This window comes from Neolamprologus brichardi, unplaced genomic scaffold (assembly GCF_056152115.1).
Source record: "Neolamprologus brichardi isolate AB-2024 unplaced genomic scaffold, ASM5615211v1 NODE_ptg000031l+_length_7269946_cov_1, whole genome shotgun sequence".
In the NCBI taxonomy this organism is placed as follows: Eukaryota; Metazoa; Chordata; class Actinopteri; order Cichliformes; family Cichlidae; genus Neolamprologus; species Neolamprologus brichardi.
The window spans coordinates 1,053,242-1,078,570 of NW_028270136.1; the positions used below are offsets into that span (position 1 = coordinate 1,053,242).

General features: G+C 42.7%; 2 protein-coding genes across 3 annotated transcripts; one reads left to right on the forward strand and one right to left on the reverse strand.

The window, feature by feature from the left end:
- Positions 1-2,014: 2,014 nt before the first annotated feature.
- Positions 2,015-13,921, forward strand: dus1l (dihydrouridine synthase 1-like (S. cerevisiae)). Of its 2 annotated transcripts, none has more exons than XM_087837245.1 (14): positions 2,015-2,083; positions 2,978-3,223; positions 3,545-3,653; positions 3,805-3,855; positions 4,000-4,112; positions 4,649-4,731; positions 4,899-5,002; positions 5,093-5,240; positions 5,764-5,860; positions 8,128-8,216; positions 8,329-8,495; positions 10,120-10,157; positions 10,385-10,460; positions 10,809-13,921. In XM_087837245.1, the coding sequence occupies exons 2-14, from the start codon at positions 2,987-2,989 to the stop codon at positions 10,964-10,966; spliced, it is 1,470 nt and encodes a 489-aa protein (XP_087693371.1). In that variant the 5' UTR covers positions 2,015-2,083; positions 2,978-2,986; the 3' UTR covers positions 10,967-13,921. The 2 variants fall into 2 exon arrangements, with proteins under 2 accessions (XP_087693371.1, XP_087693372.1); XM_087837246.1 differs by having other exon boundaries at positions 2,045-2,083; positions 2,982-3,223.
- A 1,273-nt stretch (positions 13,922-15,194) lies between these two features.
- Positions 15,195-17,258, reverse strand: LOC102795955 (tryptase-2-like). Its single transcript, XM_087837261.1, has 5 exons — positions 17,179-17,258; positions 16,826-17,003; positions 16,069-16,328; positions 15,723-15,859; positions 15,195-15,514 (listed from the first exon to the last, which is right to left on the reverse strand). The coding sequence occupies exons 1-5, from the start codon at positions 17,231-17,233 to the stop codon at positions 15,335-15,337; spliced, it is 810 nt and encodes a 269-aa protein (XP_087693387.1). The 5' UTR covers positions 17,234-17,258; the 3' UTR covers positions 15,195-15,334.
- Positions 17,259-25,329: the final 8,071 nt, after the last annotated feature.

Consider the following 25,329-nt stretch of genomic DNA (forward strand, 5'->3'; position numbering starts at 1 on the left):
TGTGCAGACTTTTACCATTACTATTACTATTATGTTATTTTGTATAACTTTTGCAGGCACCTACCAGGAAGCTGTTTTACAGTGAGGAGAAAAAAGAAACATATTTTCTGTTATAAATATTGTATCTCTCAGATTTGGATAAAGACCAAACACGTAGCTAAAAGAGAGTGACTACTGTAACTACTGCTCTATGTCTAAATCGGTAACTGAAAAAAAAGCTGCAGGGTGCTTCCTGAAATACATTTTCTCAGCTGTGTTTGCAATACTTGGATTCATAACCATCGATTCTCTCAGACCATTACTTTAAGTAAAATCTAAGAATCAATAAATAAAATCTAAGTTGAAATCAAACGGGATTGTTACAATTCAGTAAGGAGACAGCAGGAAATCTAACACAACAGCTGGGTGAACATTGAGATCTGTCAGTATCCATGGTGACGGGTGATTTCTCATGCAAAGATGAGTGAGTGGGACTTAGCTTAGTAAAGGGCCATAATGGTTACATTTGGATCATTTAAAAGCTTGACTGGTTAGTAGGACGGCCAACCGCAACAGCAACCTGCCTGCAATAAATGCTGGACGTCTTGTTTCTTTTAAATTGTGTATGTTATATGTTGTGTTTTAAACAAACAGAGCTTGTCGCTGATTGTTATGCTTTGTCTTTATTTTGTTGTTTAAAGCTAAAACACGAGTCAGTGTTATTTGAATGTAGAGTATTTGCATTTCTGTTGTGAAGCTGCAGTTAAACAGGTGGTGAGGAGATATGTGACTATGTGAGCTTATATACTCTCAAGCCCATGTTGTTTTTGTTTTTATTCCATTAACTGTGTTACCATGTTGACTGTTAATCCGAAAATGGAATGATGTCGCTGTTCGCACCTTACTACTAATTCCTGCTGAATGTCACATCAGTCAAATACGACCGATCCAGACTTTTGTTCTAAATGATTTGACTCTATTTTGTGTGGAAACCATATGTTCTAATGCAGAAATAAATCTTTATGACTGTGTAAATGTCTTGACTATAAAAATGTAATCTAAATACCTGTGTTCAAGTGTCTGTTTAAATCTATATTATTTATGTATTTATGTAATAAAACTTTATTTATAAAATTACATTTTAGAATTGCACAAGAATTGACTCAGAAATCAGTGGCCACATGGTCTGTGGGGTGACCTAAAACATGATTGGCCCAACACCACTAAACAAATGTCTGTTTCACAACACCCTCACTATGTTCTTGTTCTCCCGCCTGTGCCACCCCATTAAATACATTCCTGGAAATTGTTTTATTTTACATTTAATATAGTTTCAGTGTTGTTTTTGTTTTTTGTGTGGATGGTGTGTGTCAGAGGCCAGACTTACAAAAGGCACTGCACTCACAGTCTTGTAGACAGCCAGACATTCCCATGAATACCTCATCAGGCAAATCGCAATAACATTTTGACCAAACTAACAGGTCTTAAAACTAAACATAGTACCTCTATATTTTTCCATCCATCGCATATCCTTTTCAGGGTCGCGGGGGGTGCTGGAGCCTATTCCAGGTGTCATAGCGCGAGAGGCGGGGTTCACCCTGGACAGGTCGCCTGTCTGTTGCAGGGCTAACACACAGGGACAGACAACCATTCACACTCACATCCACTCCCGATTCACACCTATCGGCAATTTAGATTTTTCAATTAACCTATCCCCACAAAGTGCATGTCTTTGGCCAGCGGGAGGAAGCCGGAGTACCCGGGGAGAACATGCAAACTGCACACAGAAAGTAATATAATATAATTGCAAAAATAATTGTTTGCATGACAAGCAGTTATGCACTTTTTCTTAAGTGAGATTTAAAATGCCGAACACTTAAAATAATCACATATGTACGGTCATTGTAAGTGTACTGTAGATTTATTGTTTCGTCTGGTGCGTCCATGCACCACAGCACATGGGGTCAGTAAAACACTGACGTAGACTGATGCCAACTGCTTTTAAGCAGACGAAGAAGAACAAGCGGGGAAACTAAAAAAGGGTTTCCGACCGGCGATATTTCGCTGTTACACATAGTTGGAAAGTGCTACGCCAGGACTACAGGTGAAAAAAACCCTAATTCCTAGATTTTTAAATAGATGCAGTCAACACATGAGCAAGGTTAAACGTAAATGTCTTAGAGTTGTATCATTATGTTGGGATATTTTCTCTGTTAAGCTGCTCGTGGCTGTGTTTCTTACTACGGTGGGACATCATGCGGTACATATCTGTTCCCTGCGGTTAGCTTTGCTAGCTACATGTTGACAGAGTTCAGGCACAGTTGAAGAGTCAGTGATACATGCTAGTAACACTGGAGCCACAATTTGTCCAATTGTCATGGAATAATAAAGAGTACACTTTCGTTAATTAATTTGAATAATAAGTGGACGATTTAAACCAAATGTAAATAAAAAAGAAAACGGACAGTTCACTACTATAATTATACTGCAGCCCAAATAACACAGTTAGCCCTGAAAGTAAAATCCCCAGACAGCGTTGAAGGGTCAGAGGCTAAATACTGGACATTTGGTTGGGGTTGAAAAAATGTATCTGTTACACTTTTACCTGATGGGATACCTCTGCTTATTCTTCCTGCTTCTACGTTATTGTTTTATTATTTATTTTAGCTATATTGACAGGGTTTGGGGTAGTTGGCTAGTTTTCAAAACCCCACGCCTTGATGAGTTTTTGTGTTGAAACTGCAGGAAAATAACTTTTTACCTGTGCAGCTCAGGAGGTCATCTACTAATAACAAGGTTGATGGTTCGATCCCTGACTGCTCCAGTGTTTATGCCAAACATCCTTGGACAAGATGCTAGCCCCCAGTTGTTTGAATGAACGTGTGAGAATGTTAGCTAGAAAGCACCTGCATACAAAGAGCATTGGAGGCTCAGGTAGAGTAGAAAAGCTATATAAGAACCAGTCCGTTTACCTCTTATCCTTCCTTTTCTCTCAAAGTCAGCTGTGATGGCCAAACTTCAGGGCTTTGAGTTTTGGAGGAAAACTCTGAAAGCAGCACGCTATGTGGTGGCTCCCATGGTGGACCAGAGTGAGCTGGCTTGGCGTTTGCTTAGCCGCCGACACGGTGCTCAGCTTTGCTACACCCCCATGCTGCATGCTCAGGTGTTTGTCCGTGACGCCAATTACAGGAGGGAAAACCTCTACAATGAAGTTTGTGAGGAGGACAGGCCTCTTATTGCACAGGTGAGAATCAACACTGAGTTGAGTTCTTTGTTTGTTTGTTTTTAAATAGTAATATCAGTAATTTAAAAATGCTTTTAATAGTATTGTATTTTCTATTTATTTATTTTCTTTTTAAACTTCAAGACGTTTGTGGTGCAGTAAAAAAATTCAAAGTGCAGGCTTTTGTTATTTGTTCATTTTTAATTTAAATTTTCAGTTTTGCCCATTTCAAAACCTCCTTATCAGAGGCAAAGAAAGAAACAAATGTAACCATTACATCACCTTAATCGCTTCATCTGCTGTTGCCTTATCTAAATCAGTGTTCCATCCTCTGTGTGTCAGTTTTGTGCCAATGATCCAGAGGTGTTCCTTCAGGCAGCTTTGCTGGCTCAGGATTATTGTGACGCCATTGATCTCAACCTGGGCTGTCCACAGATGATCGCTAAGAGAGGTAGACCCTTCATTCATATATGAACCCATGAATTTCTTACGTTACCATTTCTTAAAGATTGCATCAGAAAGAATAGTGCTGCCAAACTTGCAGACGAGTGAAAGGGGAACTTGACACTGAAGTTTTTCTTTTCTCTTTTCTTTTTTTTAAGGACACTATGGAGTTTTTCTACAAGATGAATGGGACCTGTTGGAAAAAATGGGTAAGTCTGTGTTTGTATGACTGAAGACTGTTGTTGGACATAATGTTTTCACGAATATTCAGGATGCAGAAACATTTTTTCCACATCTTCTGTTTGTTTAATCAGTTTAATCTCAGGCACCTAAACTTTCCCCTTATTTGTCAGTCAGCTTAGCCAACGAAAAGCTCAAAGTGCCAATCACGTGCAAGATCCGTGTGTTCAAGGAGGTTGAAAAGACAGTCCGCTATGCCCAGATGCTCGAGAAAGCTGGATGTCAGGTATGACCTCTGCATTATTTGAATGAGTTTACCAGCTCTCCGGCTCGTCACTTCCCAGTCTGTAGCAGAAACAGAATTGTCCTTTTACTTTAGCTGTTGTTGTAAGGGGGGGGATTTTTCTAAGTTGAGCTTCATACAGTGTATAGAAAGACACAGATGAACGGACTGAAGCTGGGCTATTGTAAAAGTCACCATAAGCAAACTTTGCCAGTATGTATTTTTAAGGATGTGTTCCATTTTTATGTAAAGTCCTTTTACAAATAAGAGCTTTTAAGGAAAACTACATCGGCACACAACGGTGTGTTACATTAGAAAATCATTTTTTTTAAACTGGAGCAGTGATGAGGAGTAAATTCAGCAAATCTGATGTTTGGTGTGGCTCGGGCATCTTTGTTTTACGCTTCACTGAACAAGCGTAACGCACAGCTGCATAGTTTATTTTCATTTCTGACTGTTGATTTGTGCGTTTGCTTTAAATGGTGTTTCCAGAAGCATTTGAATAAATCTGTGTTGATCGGTCTTGACGTGTCTCCCAGCTGCTGACAGTGCACGGCAGAACCAAAGACCAGAAAGGCGCCATGACAGGTATCGCTAGCTGGGAGCACATAAAGGCTGTGCGGTGAGCTGCTCATCTTCTGTATCTGATGTGGGACGTATTCCCGTTTCCAGTGTTTCCTAACTGATAATTAAATGCAGTAGCTTTGATATTAAAGCAAAATCAGATGAACCATGAAGCTGATGAGCCAAATAACATTAATGTATATTGACTTCTGTGATTTGTTACAGGCTGGCGGTAAATATTCCAGTATTTGCTAACGGCAACATCCAGCACCTCAGTGATGTGGAGCGCTGCATTCAGGAAACAGGCGTGCAGGGAGTGATGAGTGCAGGTCAGGAGTTTGTTTTATTTATTACTTTTCTTCCCTGATGTGATGATGACGACCATAGCAACCACAATTTCTGTGTTGTATTGTTCTTAGAGGGGAACCTCCATAACCCAGCGCTGTTTGATGGCCGCAGCCCCCCGGTGTGGGAAATGGCTGAGGAGTATCTAGAAGTGGTGAAGCGGTATCCTCCATGTACTCTGTCCTATGTTCGAGCCCACCTCTTCAAGCTGTGGCATCACACGTATGTCTCTCTTTGCTGGCTTCTTTGATTTATAAGCTCAAAAAAATACTTGCTGATGAGTTTATTGCCTCAGTCATTCGTTTAAATTACTGAATACAACATGATTTTAATTTTACACCGTGTGGAGTAATAAAAAACAATAAAGCCTGGTTTAGGAGCTCCGCCCCTCGTCTATTATGTGTGTTTTAAAACATCAGAAACCAATAAGTGACATCACAGTGTCCATCTTTTCCTATACAAGCTGTGGTGGATCAAACTTTCTCTGTGATGAACTACAACACATTTCAGGTGCCAGCATAGATGAACATCTGTCCTCTAAATGATAGCGCGTCATGTCTACCCAGTTACTGAGTTTAAACATAACTGCACCAGATCATATTTCATGTTCGCTGTTCATTGAGTGGTACTTTGTGTGATCTAGTACAGGGTAGGAAACATAAACAATGTTTCTTCCTGCTATAGCTCAGCAGTACTGCTTTAAAACGTGACCTTTCCTGCATGCTGCATGCATGTGTCTGTTCAGGCTGCAGATCCACCAGGACCTGAGGGAGGAGTTGGCCAAGGTGAAGACTCTGGAGGGTTTGGCTGACGTTAGCAAACAGCTGAGGCTTCGCTGTCAGGTACAAACAGGAAACATCCTTTCAAATATGCACAACTGAGGAGGTAGCTAAGAGCTCAGCATTACCGTAGCGACAGAGGTGAAACAAGAAGCAGACGGACATTATTAAAGTGATCATTGCATGTTTTTATATAGATCTGTGCTGTGTAGTGGGTAGACTGCAGTCATGTCTGTGTACTGCAGACATTTCAGCAACACAGTTCCCAAAGACTCCGTGGAATGATGTGATAATGAGGTTTGTTCAGTAGCAAGTAGACTTTGTGTTGCATTAGAAACTCACCGTGGCCCATTTCCTCTATAGCTTTCACATGTGGTCAAGATGTCATCACAGCCTTAACACCCACAAGGTGCAAGAAAGTTAGATTTTTATAGACAGACACTAATATTTCAGTCAAATGCTGATGTTAACCTGATGTTGTCTGTTGATTCATTTTGGCCAATAAGCTTTAAGGAAAGCGGCACTGACACCATGTTTAACTGCTTAGAGCAGGGGTGTCCAACTCCAGGCCCGAGGGCCGGTGTCCTGCAGGTTTACATGTGTCCTTGATCCAACACAGCTGATTTAAATGGCTAAATGACCTCCTGTTTGATATAACGATATATATCGGATGGCGATATAAAAACGTCTATCGTTTAATTTTACGCTATCGTTTGTTTCGTGGTGTCGCAACATAAACTGTTTACGGCAATATTTTTTTCATCGTTTTGATGGTCACTGTATATGAATTTCTTAACGTTCTCTCCTTCTCTTATAATTAAAATAACCACACTACGGATGGACAAGCGACTGTTTTTATGCGTTGTCGTTAGCAACAACGACAGTAAACCCAGCTCCGTCATCCGCTTTTTTATTTTCCACATAAACCTTTCACAATAAAGCTTAAGATCCTGTTGAAATTTTTCAAAATAAATTGAAATGATGACAAACAGAAGGACCAGTAAAAAAAAAAAAAAAATCAAGGACCATAAGGTCCTACCTCTGTAGCATGGACATGGTTTGGTTATGAAAGTCTGACACAGACCAGAAAGCTGTACAATGCAAATTTTGCTGCAAACTGGTTTCCACCACAGACTCAAACATGACAAACCTCTTCTACCACCTATGCAAGAATCCTGTAAAAGAGTATGGAGAGAGTTTACGGATGAGAAGCAAAAAAGAGCCGTCAGGTGCTCAAAATAACCCGCAAACTCAAACATCAGAACAGACTTTTCCCCGCAGCACGCCGTGTAATAAATACTCAGAAAGAAAATGGCAGATGTTACAACTTATGTCTAAAAATGTATCGTTTCATGCATCGGTCAAAACGGTCGACTCCAGGTACACGACGCCCAGCTGGAAACACTTCACACAAGTTAAGCTGCCCGAGATTCACAGAATTTACAAAAAATGAAAAATGTTTGTGGTTTATATCGTTGTCGGGACGATAAATGTCTTTTATCGGGATATGAGATTTTGGTCATGTCACACGGTCCTACTTGGTAAAGAACTAATTATTTGGTTCAGGTGTGTTGACCCAGGGTGAGATCTAAAACCTGCAGGACCCTTGAGGCCTGGAGTTCCCCACCCCTGGTTTAGAGGGTCAGCTTGTTCAGTTGCTGCTTGTTCAGGGTCACATGACCTTTGATTTGTATGTCATAGTGTAGAAAGTGTTTACTGTCCTTTCCACAAGTTGGGAAGTTTTGTAATTCTAAAAAAAGAAGAAGAAAAAAAAGCCCAGTTGGGCACACACACCCTTTGTGCCTCTTTGTTCTGCCTGATCAGCTCATTGTTCCTTCTCTCACCCCAACCGGTCGCAGCAGATGGCCCCGCCCCTCCCTGAGCCTGGTTCTGCCGGAGGTTTCTTCCTGTTAAAAGGGAGTTTTTCCTTCCCACTGTCGCCAAAGTGCTTGCTCATAGGGGGTCATATGATTGTTGGGCTTTTCTCTGTATCTATGAAGCGCCTTGAGGCGACATTTGTTGTGATTTGGCGCTATATAAATAAAATTGAATTGAATTGAATTGAATTGAATTACTGTTTATATAATGTATTAACTTAATTAATTGTGCATTTTTGCATTAAACACCACATCAGGGTACTGGATGTTTGTGTCAAGTGTCAGAGGATTCATTAGCATAGACTTTTTACATGTTTGTAATGGCACCCTCCCAAAATGTTGATTCTGTTCATCTGGACGTAACTTTTGGGATTTATTTACCTGGATGATTGAGCATGCATCAAGACATTGCAGCACCGAAAGATTCCTGACTGTGGCTTTCTGTCTATTCAGGAGGAGATAGCCAAAGGAAAAGATTCAGAAGATAAAGAAAGCGGACTTCCTTTCCCCCACTGGATCTGCCAGCCATATGTCAGACCAGTGTAAGTCACAACACATCTCTACTTACTTCAGTAAAAAGAAAGTAATGCACATCTTCTGATCCATGGACATACTTCTCAAAAGATTTCTCACTGTCGGATGATCACGTTACAGGCCAAAAGAGACGGTTACCAACGGTAACAGCCAGGCATCAGTGTTGAAAAAGACAGTTTGTCAGAAGAGGGCACTGGAGGACTGCGAGTCAGCTGACACACTCTCTAAAAACAAGCAGAAGAAGAGATCCCGCAACCCCAAAAAGAACTTCTGCCCCGAACAGAAACGTAAGTTTGTGCTGTCGACTTAACCTGCTGGTCAAAAGTCTTAGAACACCCCAATTTCTCCAGTTTTTCTAATTGAAAATGATGCATTTTAATGTCTCATTGCACTCTGAAATTAAAACATTGTACAAATACGGAATTGGAGTTTAAAAAAAAGTATCTACTTTTGACAGATATAACAGCTGAACACACCCGTGGGAGTCTTTCTACAATAGAAATCAAATATTCTTCAGAAAGTTCTTCCCAATCTGTTGCAGAAGGTCCCATAAATGTGGCACTCGTAGGTGGCTTTGCTTTCACTCTTCTGTCCAGTTCGTCCCAAACCAGCTCGATGGAGACTCGATGGTCATTATCTTGCTGTAGGATGAACCCCGACTATTTTCTAGGCACAAACCAGAGTATTGCATGGCACTGCAGAATGCTGTGGCAGCCATTTTAGTTCATCACTCTGTACAAGTCGCCGACCCTGGATCCAGTAAAAAAAAGCCCCAGACCATCACTCTTCCTCCTCCATCTTTGACAGTTGATGCCACACACTGAGGAACCATCCTTTCGCCTATTTGATGGCGTACAAAGATCCTACATGTTGAAGATTTCAAATTCAAGACTTCCAGTCTTCCACTGGTGGGGTTTCATGGCCCAGGCAAGCCTCTTTGTCTTATTCTGACGTCTTAGCGATTGCTTTCTTGCTGCAAATCGTCCTGTCATACCTGCAGCTCGAAGTCTTCACAGTTGAAACTGAGACTTGCTTTCTATACCACTATTAAGCTGAGCTTGAAGCTGTTGTTCTGTGAGCCGCTGATCACACAAGCTGTTAACTCTCAGAAACTTGTCCTGTGATTCAGTTGTGGCTTTTGGTCTGACAGACCTCTTCCTGTCACAGTTTGAGGCCTTTTGATGTTGAAGGAAACTGTGCTCACTGACACCTTGACCTTCTTTCCAATTTCTCTGTAGGAATAACATTTTTAAGTGTTTGATGGTCTGTCTCGCTTCCATTGTTAATTCCCCTATTCGCGCCATTCAATACCTTTCAGGTGATGCTCACAAGTGTATGTGACCACACTGCTTTTATGCAGACAGAGGGGGTTGTAAGTGTAAATCTCCACGGCAGACCATGCTCTGTTGCATCTTTATTCAACCACTTTCCCCACACACTGTTGCTGTACACTCACACTGGGCTGCAGCTCTGCGGCTGCCAGCCTCACACCTCAACAGGACCCTACACCACTCTGAAGCTGGCGAGGTGTGATTGTGATGCTGCGCAGGTGCATTCGCCTTCCCTGCTGTGGCGCCACCACCCACGCCCCGCCACAGTAAGTAATCCAGAGAAGTTGGAACACCTGTAGGAATTAGTAGCACCAGCTTGATCAACCTCCACTGCTGCAGAACAGCTTTAAATTGTTAACCCATATTGTGTTCTCTGAAAAAGGCCTTTTTTTTTTTTAACTTCTGGCAGTTCACCATTTACCTTTGTACCATTTCAAGCTTTTCATTGGACTTGAATTGCAATAAATAACTGGAAAAATTGGGGTGCTGTAAGACTTTTGACCGGTCGTGTAAATTGTCAAGTTCCTCATTTGAAATGTGAGTCACTGGTCACTAATGTGCATCTTATTTCTTCCTGCAGCCAAATACATCAAATGTGAACAATGTGGTAACCCAAAGGTAAGCAGAATTCAAACACTGACCTTCAAGTTTGGACAACAGATTAAAAGATGAGATATTAGATTCAATTGTCAGTTGCTCGAGCACATTTTCATAACGTTTAGACATGACATTTAGCTAGAAATTCTTTGTTTTGTTCCATTCACACCGCTTTTGAGATTAAGCGACGGTTTTGCTTTTATTTGATCGTTAGCCTGAATCCTGTGAGCTTTTTCTTTCCTCTGCAGGGAAATAAGTGCGTCTTCAGCCTTTGTCGAGGCTGCTGTAAGAAGAAGGCTTACAAAGAAGTGGCAGACTGTCCAAGTAAGTGTACACGTGTACACACACACACTCATGAGGTGCTGTGTGTTGATCCTGTGTAGTGGATATGATTTCTAAGCACACTGTCTGCTGATTTATTGACACAAAGACTCCCAGAGCTTATTACCGCCACATGTTAAGACATTAATGTGTTAGACTGGGTTACACTGTCCACAGCAATACAATACAGCAATTATCCAGCCTGTCGTTTGTCAATAATGTTTCGTATCACTGTGAATCCACAGTCTGGAAATAAAAGCTACCAAGCTACTCACTTTGTTATTGGATGAAAGAAATGAAAAAGATCGACTCATCTGTGATATAAATGTGTTTATTTCCTGTGTTTAACAGGCCACGGGCTGAGGTTCAAGACCAAGGCAGAGAAACGGAAAGCAGAGGAGAAGGAGCAGGCGGAGAGATCCACAACAGAGGTGGAGAGAAGCGACCGCATTCCTCAGCCTCTGCAGGATTCAAGAAGGGAACTGGAGGAGCCTCGGCTGCTGCTATGAGCAGGACTGCAGCCATCTCTGCGTGCACGAGCCACACACTCACTGGAGGGTGGAAGCAGTGCATGCAGTAGTCGGTGCATACTGTGTACACAGCTGCTAAGTAGTCTGTTTGGGACTGATGGTGAAGTGTCATCAATCAACAGACCAAAAAATAAAAGCTTATTTTTATGTAAAAGGGATTTCTAGGTGAATAAGCAGTCGGGGCGGGGGACTGGACTTCTGAAAATGCAGTGGTTCAAATATAATTTATTTATTTTTCACATTTTTTTAAGGACAGATATTCTAAAGACATTATTTTGCCCAAAGTTGTTGGTGAGTCTTCACAGGGAAAGACTTAGTAACTTGTTGGTAGCAGATGTGTTATACACACATGTAGATGCTGCATTGCTCAACTACTGTTCACTGGAACACTGTGCCAACATATACATACATATATAGCTCAGGGAGAGCACGGTCTCCTTTTGCTTATTGCTCTGTGGAGGCAGAACACAGTTTCTAAGTACTTGAACTGTGAAAGGATCCTGAAGCAGTTTGGATTGTTCAAATGCTGCAACTGTACTTATGGTACAAGATGTTTAGTGTGCTTGATTTTGTTTGTACAACTCAAGCACGTTAATGTCTGTCACGTTAATGCTTTGAAGCATTCTGATAAGTTAGCTAACCCATCATAGGGACTGATAAGTGTCATTTTCAGGCTCATATGCATTACTTTGATTAAAACGTTCATCTTCTTGTTCAAACATGACAGAATCCATTTTAATTCAGTCAGAAGTAAAATATAAAACCAGTTCTCACAAGTGGAACTTTACTTATTTCTTAGTTTGACATATATTTAAAATAAGTGGCGTTTCATACAGGAGCTGGTCAGAAGCCTTAGTATCGCCTGAGCAAGCTCTTCTGACACGACTGGATGCAGCATCTACCTGTCTATATGTGGTTTAATTAAAGTCATAAAGTCATTACTTTCTTTATTTTGCATTATTAACCCATAGTGCACTGTGCCTTTTGAATGAAATCACTGTCTGTCCAGAACTTAAGCATAAAGGACACAATTCAGCGCTCCCTTTGCTGCTGAGTAAAACATGCTCAGCCTGAAATTTAAAGGTGCTGCTTGTGTATACAGGGTAATACGGTACAATGGACATCAAAGAGGATGTGTGTTTTGTGGTAGTTATCCCCACACTGTCAAAGGTTGGGGGCAACTGTATATTTGGCAACACAGATGAACAAATATATAGATTTTTATCTGTAATGGATGGAGCTATAATGAAATCACCCTCTGGTTTCTGGACTCTGAACACATTTTAATTCTTCCTATTGTAATTTTTAAAAAATCCTTTTGGGTGGAAGAGTTAAGTTGTGAACTAGCTCTGCTTAGTTTGGTTAGCAAGCGTCATTCACATGCATATGGCTCTCACACAAACTTGCTAATTAGGGACAAAGTAAAGGAGTCATAAATTGCACTCGCCAGCCTTTAGCACAAACTTCTTGGACTAATGCAATTTAAAAATGCTTCAAAAGGTGCAAAACTCAAAAAAATTGGTAAATCCAGGTAACTCGGATTAACAGGACTCCTGTTCAACATTGTGGTAAAGTCCCTAATGTTAAGTCTTACAGGTGTTCAGATTCATTCAGAGAAAAAATATATTGAAACTACAACAAAGGTCCAAACCATTTTTACAGCAGACAGTAAATGCACTTTTAATATTGTAAAGCATTTTAGCAAAGTGTTTGGTGACTGACAGTGGCGAATCCAGGAACTGCAGTTTTTGCTTCATGTTTTCAGGTTGCCGTTTGGGTGGCATTGACGTTTTTGGCTGTATCCCAATTCAGTGTCTGCAGCCTTAAAGTACGCAGCCTCAAGGGCCGCGTACTCAAAGACCGCTAAGGCCGGAAGTGCGAGGCTTGTGAAATGGGACGGTCTAGCCTCCGTTGCGCTGCCCAGGTTGCCTAGCAACCATGATACTAACAGCTGGAAACGTTTCATACAGCTTTGTTTGACAGAAATGAAGGAGAAAATCTTTTGTTCATTTGTTTGTTTGTTTCTACATGAGCTTTGATCATTCTCAGTAAGATTAAGCTCAGCTATTGAACGGCGTATATTTTAAAGTAAAGGCTTTAAAACCAAGTTAGTACAAACGTCACTAATGTCACATAACTTTGCTGACATGTGGCCAACAGTAATGTTTTAATGTTCTTCGTTATTAAACATTTGCACATAAATAAGTGACATAATATTCAGTACTTACTTAAAGTTTACTCTTCGGCCGCCCCTCATCCGCCGTTTTTTTTCGGCAAAATTATCCACACCCACCGCCGCGCTATTCATTCTGGGATATGTTGGGCCACGAAGTCTACACCGCAACGTCCTTAAAATTCAGGGAAATGAAGGACGCATTTGAGGGCCGCATTTCGAGCAGCCTTTGGATTGGGACAGCCTTCGTCGCGTTGCGGTGATGTAATCGGCCTTAAAACGCGGCCTTTAAGGCTGCAGACCCTGAATTGGGATACAGCCACTGTAGAAAGAAACAAACCCTGAATTTTGGTTGCAGGCTCCAGTAGCTTCCAGTTTACGTTTTTTTATTTTTAAATTTTTTTTATTTATGACAAATCGGTAAACCTGTGTCGATTTTATTTCCTGCTTTTCATATTGTTTTTTCTTATAGCCTTTGCAGCTGGTACAATGCAGTATTTTAAAGCAAGGTGTGTCATCTATGCTAACATGAATTGTGTTTATAAAAATAAACATTAATACTGGGGGTGCAACGATACACAAAATTCACGGTTCGGTTCGATACTTTGGTGTCACAGTTCGATATTTTTTCGATACAAAAAAATGTTCATGCCTTTTTAATTTGTCATTTATTAAAATTATAAATATATATTTTAACTCAAAAGTACAGTTTTTAAATTTAATGTTGCTGAAACGACAAAATAATAAAAAAATATCTGATGGAGAAATCACTCATCTTTGGAAAAGAGAGTTTATTACAGAGAAATGGCTCTTTCCAAAATAAAAGCTGTACTATACGCTTCTTCTGGGCTATATTCTCAGCAGCATATTAAACATATCAGGTCCCCATAAGGGGAATCATGTGCTAACGGCTGTCTAAATGACTTGGATAAAGTTTGTAGCATGTGGGGTCTAAGGAGCTTGGAAAGAAAAACGTGTGGACTTTGAGTTGCTTGAAGACGTTTCATCTCTCATCCGATAAGCTTCTTCAGTTCTAAGGTCAAATGGTGGAGAGTCCCAGATTTAAACCCAGTGGGAGTGTCCCCCCAAAGAGTACTTCCTCTTTGACTCCCATCACCCTCTGGAACACAAACTTGGAGTAATCAGGACCCTACACCACCGGGCAGAACATGTTCCCTCTAAGCCTGAAGGGATAAAGAAGGAACACACACATGTAAAGGAAGCACTTAAAACATGCGGTTATCCTAATTGGGCGTTCATAAAGTCAGCAAAGATGCACAGAAAAGAAGATCAGACACCAGCGAGGGACGATAAGAAAGACAGATGCAACAACATTGTCATCCCCTATATAGCCGGTGTATCAGAGAAACTCAGGAGAGTTTTCTCCAAGCACGACATCCCGGTGTACTTCAGACCCAGCAACACACTCAGACAAAAACTGGTTCACCCGAAAGACAAAACTCCAAAACACAGACTTAACAATGTGGTGTATGCTGTACAGTGCAGCGAGGAATGTCCAGACGTCTACATTGGAGAGACCAAACAGCCACTTCACAAGCGCATGGCACAACACAGAAGAGCCACCTCCACAGGACAAGACTCAGCAGTGCATCTGCATCTTAAGGATAAAGGTCACTCTTTCGAGGATGCCAACGTTCACATTTTGGACAGAGAGGACAGATGGTTTGAAAGAGGAGTGAAAGAAGCCATCTATGTCCACTGTGAGCGACCATCTCTGAACAGACGCGGTGGTGGAGGAGATGAAAGGACACAAGGAGAAATGATGCAAGAAAAGACAACTGCAAAGAGTGTTGTCTTGTCTTTACATTTCTCTCTGCCCCCTCATGTATGCCTGTCTAGAACCGGCCCAGTATATAATATAGACTTGTAAAAATGCTAAAAATCAGATTGAAAAATTTGCACACATATAACTATGTATCCAAGGAAGGCGTTGCTATGGACGTGGGGGTGTCATCAGTGCCTTTTTTGAAACATGTGAACAGGAATTCTTCAAATCACAAAGAGACACTAAAGTGATGCTTTAAAGCTTTAATGCAAAGAAATCTGTTAACTGCAGTCAGCTACCATGGAGTGACAGTGCTTTACAGGAAAGAAGCTAAAAGTAAGACAGCTTATGAGATGAGTACAGCGGGCAGTGTCGGTTTCTGAGGAGTTCACATCTCAGCTGGAGCTTTCCCAGGACGGTGGATGTAGTCGTTTATGAAGGTCAGATACTTTGCAACCTCAGTACAGACGCCAGGGCCGTCCTTGGGGCCACAACCACCAGAACTCATGATTCCCACCTGAACGAATTTCCCCCCTTTACGGCACACCAGTGGACCACCATAGTCTCCCTGTGGAAGCAAAACGCACAACTTAGACTTAGATTCAACAATAAGCTCCAAAGTAACGAGTAACTGTTACTAGTTTCTGTCAAGTAAATTCAGCTGAGTGAAAGTAAAGTACTTCATGTGTGATAAATCAAAAAGTGTTTGTTTATTTCAAAGTAGTAATAATCCATTTGATTAAATGCAAAAGACTACAACAAAGGGAAAAACTCACTTTGCAGGCACCCCTTCCCTTGCTGTCATTTGTGCATAGTGTATTAGAGGCTATCTGAGGAAACCTCTCCTTACAGGTACTCTGAGAGATGATGGAAATCTTGAGCTGCTGAAGTGTTTCTGGAGCTTTCAGTGGAACTGTGGACACACAGGAAAAGTATGGAAGTGACAGAAAGGTGATGTTTCTTATCTGTGAAGTGCCTTACTATGCAAAGTATGGATGTAGGTTATGTTTATACACAATTAAATACAGTTTACTGGTGACAGTATGGCAATTTACAATGGATCTGTGAGCCTGCCTTTTACAGCGTGAACATTTTAAAGCCTACTTTCTGTGCTTAACTTACCACCATTTCCCACTTCCCCCCAGCCAGTCATCCAGCACTCAGATGATGGACCAAAGGTGTCATCCTTGTCAGGCAGAGCCACTGGTGAAACATCTTTTGAAAATGTAATCGGTTTCTTCAGCTTCATCAGAGCGATGTCATTTGTGTTGCCGTTGCCCAGGTCTTGGTATTGAACAATATTGGCTATAGCCATGTAACGGTTAGCCGCCTTTTGCAGCTGATATGCGCCGACAACAACGAACGATCGATGATAATGAAGACTGCATGACAAGAGAAACACACACATTAAGTCTCATGTATTTTGGAATGACCAAGCCTTCAACAAAACAACACTACACATGGGTTTTGTGGACACTGGTGCATTCAGCAGTTTAAAGGGCTGCGCATGCTTTTTCATAGTTGGCAGGGACTAAAAGAAAAGGAGCTGCAGTGGAGTAAACATTACATTAGTTTGGACTTGATGCAGTGTCTGCTGGGTGTGTAAATATGCAGCTACTCACTAAAAACACAGCTTAAAATGCTGAAATGTGCATATGGTGTATTTAAATACTGACTGAGGCCTCCAGGTCTGACAAGTTAGGCGAGTGGGAAAGTGTCCTGAAATGATTTTGTCTTTATTGGCCAACAGTGAAGGTCCCTATGAGTAATTATTCCCCCAAAATACTCACATGCAGTGTGAAGCTTTTTTGTTATGACTGCTCTGGAGGATGTTGATAAAAATAATGAGACACGTTTCTGCAAACACACACAGACTTACTTAGCCACGCACTGTGCAGAAGTCAGCACCCACTGCTTTGAAACGATGGAGCCGCCGCAGCCCCATTTCATTTTCGAATCATTAGATGTCATGTTGAGGTGAACCATCCAGGGCCAACTTTCCTTTTTGGCATCCTCTGCACCAATGATGGAGCTCCTCACTTCATTTCCCAGTAGACCTGAAAAACAAACAAAATGCTGGATGTAAGAAAATTAAATCCCATCAAAGTAAGAGCTGTTTGCTATTTTTCTCAGAATGGATGATAAGCATTAGAGCATCAGTCTATCGAGGCTGCACTCTGAAATCTGGGCTCTGGAGTTGGGAAATTAAGGTTCAGCATTTTTCTCTCTCACCACCACTGTTGTGGAGCAGTACCAACACAGTTAGCAGAAGTTTGCAGAAAGCCATGGCCGTGATGAAGCACAGTGTAGCAGTAGCTCTGCGTGGTGAGGGGGGAACAAGTGCAGCTTTATATGCACTGCTGGAGAGATGACTATCATTAGTCCCGCCCTTTACATCTCAAACCACACCTAAAAAATGTACACGCGATTTTAACATGCAGTGGAAAAATAATTGAAGACTTTGGTTGAATATTCTGACAACGTGCCAAAAATATATATTTTGAACAATCGAATGCCATCTTTAATGAAAGAGTTTAACTCTTTTATTTGATTTATCTGCACTGCAGACCTGTTAGTGTGACACATTGTGCTTGAAAAGTTACCTGCTACTGCTGTGTTTAATTTCCACTTAAATTATCTAAAAGTGGGGGGTGGTGGAGTTAAAGTGTAAGGCATAAAAGGTGTGGTCTCAGCAGAATTTCCATCTGCACCCTAAATGACCTTAGCCCCTCCACCCTTATTTATTTATTATACTATATAACTGCTCTTGTATACAGACCCACAATGTTTCTGTTTCAATGGTTCTTACGCATACTCCATGTATATAGTTTCACTCACATATATGTATGCATATATGCTTTTTATTTTATTTTAATTATTTATTTGTTTCCCCCTTGTTGTATATTGTTTTCTCTTCTTACCTTTGCACCTTTGTGGTCCAGCTACCCAATTTCGCTGTGCAAGAAACTGCACATTGACAATAAAAAACTCTAAGTCTCTAAGTCTAAGTAAAGGTCTCGAGCATGTACGACTGAAAGGGAGCGAAAGGGAAATGGAGACAGAAAGGCAGAGGAAAGGGCAAGGACCGAGTACTCGTGCTCCAACTATTGAGACCTGTGTACTCATTGCAGAGACCTGAGTTCTGTTGTGTTTGCCATTTTCTGCATATCCCTCGATCGCTCTCTTTACTTTATTGCCATCCAACCTTCTAGGAATAACAAAAAGCCACAAATAAGTCACAAAAGAAAAGTTGTCATTTAATTCTGTCACACTGATAATTCATGTTAGTAAGTAAACTGAAACACAGATGGAAAGTACAGGGTGGCAGGTAGTGAAATGAAAAGGCACTTTAGCTGCTACTGGAAAACAAGCAAAGAACAAAGGAGGGAGGGAAAAATACACAAAGCTAGAAAATAATGAGGAAGTAAACTGAAAGGACAGACAGGAGGAAGATGGAAAAGAAAGACTTTTAAGAAGCTTGAAAACAAAGGTTAACGACATGAAAAGCACAAAGACTGTGAAAGTCTTATTCATGTGAGTGAATAAGACTTACGTTGAACCAGTTTTAATAGTATTTTAAACAATGTAGCCTTAAATGAATTTTAAAAACTAAACTATGAGTAGTTGATAAATGCTTGCTAATGCAAAAGGTTTGAAAGTGCACAATTTTTTTTTTTTTTATGGGGGGGGGGATTTTGCAGCCGCTGATTAAGTTGTTATTTTTTGATGCATCTCCGTATCTCGTTTTTATCTTTCCCCATCTATACAGGCTCCTCGGTTTGTGCAACATTACGTGGTGATGCTGAGCGTCGCACATGACATTCTCGAGAAACAAGAGTTACGAAATGAAACGGCGTCTGTAAGAAAACAAATGTGTATTTAAATATGCACTGCTGAAATAAATGAAAGGAATACTTGATCACTGGATTCTGGCACAAAGTCTTCAGAGATGTTGATCTGTCCAATCAGGAAACAGAAACTGTTGTGAATGCATTTCACCTGCGTAGGTGCAAATGAAAGATGCATGAGGTGCACTGGAGGAGTAACAACAACTATTTCTATGTCACTGCTCATAGTAAGAGAAGGTACCTGCAGTCTATTCAGAGTGCACAGCTCTAACCCTGCAGCAGGACTGTCATGTGATGAGGAGCGCTACCAGAGCTCATATACTCATCATGTTCCAGGCAGAGGATGTCTTTGGTTTCCTCTGATTCCATTTCCATCGTTACATCTTATTTTTCCACAATAAACTGCATGATGTACTTTACCAGTTCAGATTCTCAAGTTAAAGATCTCATTCACTGAGATCTGATGTGTGACTCAAGTGTTCCCTTTATTTTTTGAGCAGTGTAGTTTGGCAGTGGTCACGTTTCAAAGTCGTTCTATGTTTAGGGTTAAGTGAACTTCTCAGCTTTTATGAGTGGAAAAGAGGAAAAGAGGAAGACCTCAGAGGAGATTGATGGATGATAGTGAAGGAGGGCATAAGGATGGATGGTGTGGCAGAAACTAAAAGCTGTATCATTTGTGTCCACAGATGTTCAGTTGTTTCATTTTTCTGGGCAGGCTGTGCTGTTAGCTGACATCCTACCAACATCCATCCATCCATCCATCCATCTTCCTCCGCTTTATCCGAAGCCGGGTCGCGGGGGCAGCAGCCTAAGCAAAGAGGCCCAGACCTCCCTCTCCCCAGCCAGCTCCTCCAGCTTATCCGGGGGAACACCAAGGCGTTCCCAGGCCAGCCGAGAGATATAATCTCTCCAGCGTGTCCTGGGTCTGCCCCGGGGCCTCCTCCCGGTGGGACATGCCTGGAACACCTCACCCAGGAAGCGCCCAGGAGGCATCCTTGTCAGATGCCCGAACCACCTCAGCTGGCTCCTTTCGATGTGGAGCAGCAGCGGCTCTACTCTGAGCCCCTCCCGGATGGTCGAACTTCTCACCCTATCTCTAAGGGAGAGGCCAGCCACCCTTCGGAGGAAGCTCATTTCTGCCGCTTGTATCCGCGATCTCGTTCTTTCGGTCACTACCCACAGCTTGTGGCCATAGGTGAGGGTAGGGACGTAGATCAACCGATAAATTGAGAGCTTCGCTTTTACACTCAGCTCCCTCTTCACCACGACGGACCGGTGCAGCGTCTGCATCACTGCAGCTGCAGCCCCAATCCGTCTGTCGATCTCCGGCTCCCTTCTCCCATCACTTGCGAACAAGACCCCGAGATACTTGAACTCCTCCACTTGGGACAGGAACTCATCCCCGACCCGGAGTGGGCACTCCACCCTTTTCCGGCTGAGAACCATGGCCTCAGATTTGGAGGTGCTGATCCTCATTCCTGCTGCTTCACACTCGGCTGCGAACCGCTCCAGTGCGAGCTGGAGGCCCTCACCTGATGAAGCCAACAGAACCACATCATCCGCAAAAATCAGAGATGAGATTCTGAGGCCACCAAAGCCAAAGCCCTCCGCCACTTGGCTGCACCTAGAAATCCTGTCCATAAAAATTATGAACAGAACCGGTGACAAAGGGCAGCCCTGGCGGAGCCCATCACCCACCGGGAACAAGTCCGACTTATTGCCGGCAATGCGAACCAAGCTCTTGCAACAGTTATATAGGGATTGAATGACCCGTAGCAATGGGCCAGACACCCCATACTCCCGCAACACCTCCCACAGGACACCCCGAGGGACACGGTCGAATGCCTTCTCCAAGTCCACAAAACACATGTAGACTGGTTGGGCAAACTGCCATGCACCCTCAAGTATCCTTGAGAGGATAAAGAGCTGGTCCAGTGTTCCGCGACCAGGACGAAAACCGCATTGTTCCTCCTGTATCCGAGGTTCGACTAGCGGACAAACTCTCCTTTCCAGCACCCTGGCATAGACTTTCCCAGGGAGGCTGAGGAGTGTGATCCCCCTGTAGTTGGAACACACCCTCCGGTCCCCCTTCTTAAAGATGGGGACCACCACCCCGGTCTGCCAGTCCATGGGTACTGCCCCTGATCTCCACGCAACATTGCAGAGGCATGTCAACCAGGACAGCCCTACAACGTCCAGAGCCTTCAGGAACTCGGGGCGGACCTCATCAACACCAGGGGCTCTGCCACCAAGGAGTTGTTTAACCGCCTCAGTGACCTCGCCCCCGGAAATTGGCGGGTCATTCCCCTCATCCCCAGACTCTGCTTCCTCCTCGGAAGACGTGTCAGTGGGATTAAGGAGGTCCTCGAAGTATTCCTTCCACCGCCTGACAATTTTCTCAGTCGACGTCAGCAGCGCTCCGCCAGCACTATACACAGTGCAGGTAGAGCACCGCTTTCCCCTCCTGAGACGCCTGACGGTTTGCCAGAATCTCTTCGAGGCAGTCCGAAAGTCTTTTTCCATGGCCTCTCCGAACTCCTCCCACACCCGAGTTTTTGCTTCAGCCACTGCCCGAGCCGCATTCCGCTTGGCCTGTCGATACCTGTAGGCTGCCTCCGGAGTCCCACAGGCTAACCAAGCCCGATAGGACTCCTTCTTCAGCCTGGTGGCTCCCTTCACCTCTGGTGTCCACCATTTGGTTCGGGGATTACCACCATGGCAGGCACCAACCACCTTGCAGCCGCAGCTCAATGCAGCAGCTTCGGCAATGGAGACGCTGAACATGGTCCATTCGGACTCAATGTCCCCAGTCTCCCTCGGAATGCTGTTGAAGCTCTGCCGGAGGTGTGCGTTGAAGATCTCGCGGACTGGGGCCTCTACTAGACGTTCCCAGCACACCCTCACTACGCGTTTAGGTGCACCAGGTCTGTCCAGCGTCCTCCCCCGCCACCTGATCCAACTCACCACCAGGTGGTGATCAGTTGACAGCTCAGCCCCTCTCTTTACCCGAGTGTCCAGAACATATGGTCGCAGGTCTGGTGATACGATTACAAAATCGATCATCGACCTACGGCCTAGAGCGTCCTGGTGCCACGTGCACTTATGGACACTCTTATGTTCGAACAAGGTGTTCGTTATGGCCAAACTGTGATTAGCACAGAAGTCCAATAACAAAGCACCGCTCGGGTTCAGATCAGGGAGGCCGTTCCTCCCAATCACGCCCCTCCAGGTCTCGCTGTCGTTACCCACGTGAGCATTGAAGTCTCCCAGCAGGACAACAGAGTCTCCAGGTGGAGCACCTTCCACTTTGATTGCTGTTCTTTGTTTCCACTTGCTGTGTTTTTACAGTAACTAACAATCATCACTCACATTATTGGTACGAGCTGATTTCACTGCACTGATAATAAAAAAATAGTTGTTTCTTTGACAAACTTGCAAAACAAAAACTGTGACGTCCTTCCTGTTTTACAGTAGTGTGTTTGTATCAGGTGTCAGGATTTTAGCCCCACTGGCAACATGAGGTTTGAGTTTGGTTTAAAAAAAGAGAAAGAAGAAGAAAACAACAAGAATTTTGTTTTATTTGCATATTATTTCCACTCAATCCCACCTTTGGCGCTCTTTTTGTACTGCTGCTAAGCTGCTGTGATGTCTTTTGGCAATAATGATCTCCATTTGTTTTCGTCTGGCTTTAATGTTTTCATGTATATAAGATGTTAAGTTTATGAATGAGAGCTTAGCAGTGACCAAACATATGAAATTGGAGCAATAAACAAACCTACTTGGTTAATGGCTGTGCCTGGTTTCAGTGGCCCCGGCTGACTAATCAGAGCTGAAAAAGAAAAGAAAACTTGGACTTTATATGTTTTGTGTGTGATATAGTCAGGAAGTCAGTTGTTAACAGACGAGTTCTTCTTGCTGTCTGCATAAAAACATCGCTGTCATGGTGCTTTCCAGCTTTCCTGGTTAATTCCTGTTCTGTGCCATCATGGCAGCAACGAGTTTCCTCCTGGTGTCCTTCTCCTCAGCTGTGTGGATGAGTATTCTCGGTAAAGCAATCTGTTAATAATTCAGATCAGATCTTTTATCATTAAGGGCAGTAGCGGTTTTTGATACGGGCGGTTGCCCGGGGCGGCATCGTGGTTGAAACGGCATCATGGGCATCGGCAAAAATATAAATAAATCTCGTACTCACAGGCACCGATCGGTTTTCTATCGCCCATTTGCTGGGAGTAAGGGCGCCCTCCGTTTGCGAGGTGCACCTGCTGCTTGCGGCACAGGGAGGAGAGGGCGGGGCGGCGGGGGATTCTCTGGTGGCTGGAGCAGCATCTAATAACCAACTCGCAAAATAAAACAAAATAAAAACAAACCAACAAACACGAAACACCAGACATCATGATACAGACTTATAATTTGCACCGATGTTTTTCCGAAATTCTATACGCGAAAAGTGAGCGCGAGAGCCCTCGGTGCGCCTGCTTGCTGCTGAAGTCAAAGTAAACTTTATTGTCATCTCCACTACATACAGTCCAGTATATAGAGAGACGAGGCTCCAGTTACAGCAGTGTAAGTAAACAAACAATAAATATAAGAGTAAGAAAATAAATATGCAATTTAGGACTCGTGGTAAAGGGATCAATAACAATTTGAAATGTATAATTTAAAGTTTGATGATTTAAAGTCTCACACACAACCTGTCGAAAGGGGAGGAGAGCCGGCTGCTTCCAAATAGAGCACATTTCATTCATAACGTTGTAAATCCAAGCCCATTGTGTATTCATGTGCGAAATCCTAGAAATACACTTTAGACAAAGTGAATCTGTGAACTAAGGTGTAGGTCTGTTAGGTTATGTTGTGGTGATCCTCGGGTTGGGGGATTTGTGTTCATACTGGAGTGCAAAATTAAAAGCAATGGAAGATGGACAAGAAAAGTTCAAAGCCATCATATCTTCAGTTTAGAAAAAAGAGAAAAGAAGAGGAGGAGAAACGAGCAAAAGATACAGGTAAGCAGATGTGTGATTGGATAAATGCAGGTCATCCTGAAACAATCAGAATCAGAATACTTTATTAATCCCTAAGGAAATAATGTGAGTTACAGTTGCTCCAAGAAGAAATGGTAAAAATAGCAACAGTAACAGACTAAACTCCAAACAATACATTATGTTACAGATTTTAATATTAATTAGTCAGTGTCAGTTGTTGATTTGTCCTGTTCTCAATGTATGACAAATTATGATGGCTGTTTGCATACGATGCATACTCTCTCTGTCTTCATATGTGTGTGTGTGTGTGTGTGTGGGGGGGGTGGTGGGGGGGGGGGGGGGGGGGGGTCAGAGGGAGTGCAACAGGCTAGGACCGCCACTGATTAAGGGTGTCTGATATGGCTCTGATGGGCTTTTAGAAGGTGGATTAGATAAAACGTTGTGTTATTTGCTTCGGTTTAATTTCTTCTTATCTACTGTGAGCATCTGTGGTTGTTCCACAGAAGCTTGATAGAGCTTTACTGCTGCTATAAATAATCATTTATCGTAGCAGTTAACGCTGTCAAATACACATATCATGACCCTGTTTGTCCTGCTCTTTTTCTGTGTACTAGCTTGTCCAGATTAAATGACTTGGGTCTGTGACAAAGTATAGAGTAAAGTTTTCACTTTTGAAATTCTACTTTCTTCACAATCTTTAAGTTCCTGCATTATGACAAAATTTGCATGAATTTTACACAAATTTCCATTCATCATTTTCTCCCTGATGTCACCCATTTGTTTCTGAAGCGCCATAGTGTTTTATAGAGCCAGAAGCAAGCAGAGGTTGGAGTGCTGTCTCCATAAGTTGTGCACACAGACACACACACACCTGCTCATTAATAAATTACACACTAAAAAAAAAAAACACAAACCAGCAGATTTTTCTCCACCACAGAGTAGGTTATATGACCTTTCAGATCATTTAAAGACATCAGCAGCACAAATGTAGCTGGCCTCAGTAACTGGCTGTGCTGACGCCTAGCAGAGAACAGATGGACTGCTACAGGGTTGCAAAAAAAAGTTATCAATCTGATATTCTTGATATCAGACGTTTTCCATTAAGTTAGGTCGTTTGGGCGCTTGACTCTAAATATCAAGATCCACAGTGACAGAGCTTTTTAACAGTACCTTCAAGAAAATCAGCCAAGTTTCCTGCTTACAGCTTAGACTCACAGCAGATAAAGTCCCGGTCACAAATGAGTTTAAGAAGCTGTGAATGGTCTTCCAACCGTGTTTTGTCTGTCTGCTCCAGGAGTGTACTGGAAGGCTGGGGCTCAGGCACTGGTGCTGCTGGTCTTATTGGAGCCCTCCTTTACTCAGGGCTCATCCAAGCTGCCCTCCAAGCTCAGACAGTTAGTCCATTCATCGTTTTTAGAGTTCTGCATGCCACAGTGAGACCAAAGAGTACCTCCTCTTTGACTCCCATCACCCTCTGGAACACAAACTTGGAGTAATCAGGACCCTACACCCCCGGGCAGAACATGTTCCCTCTAAGCCTGAAGGGATAAAGAAGG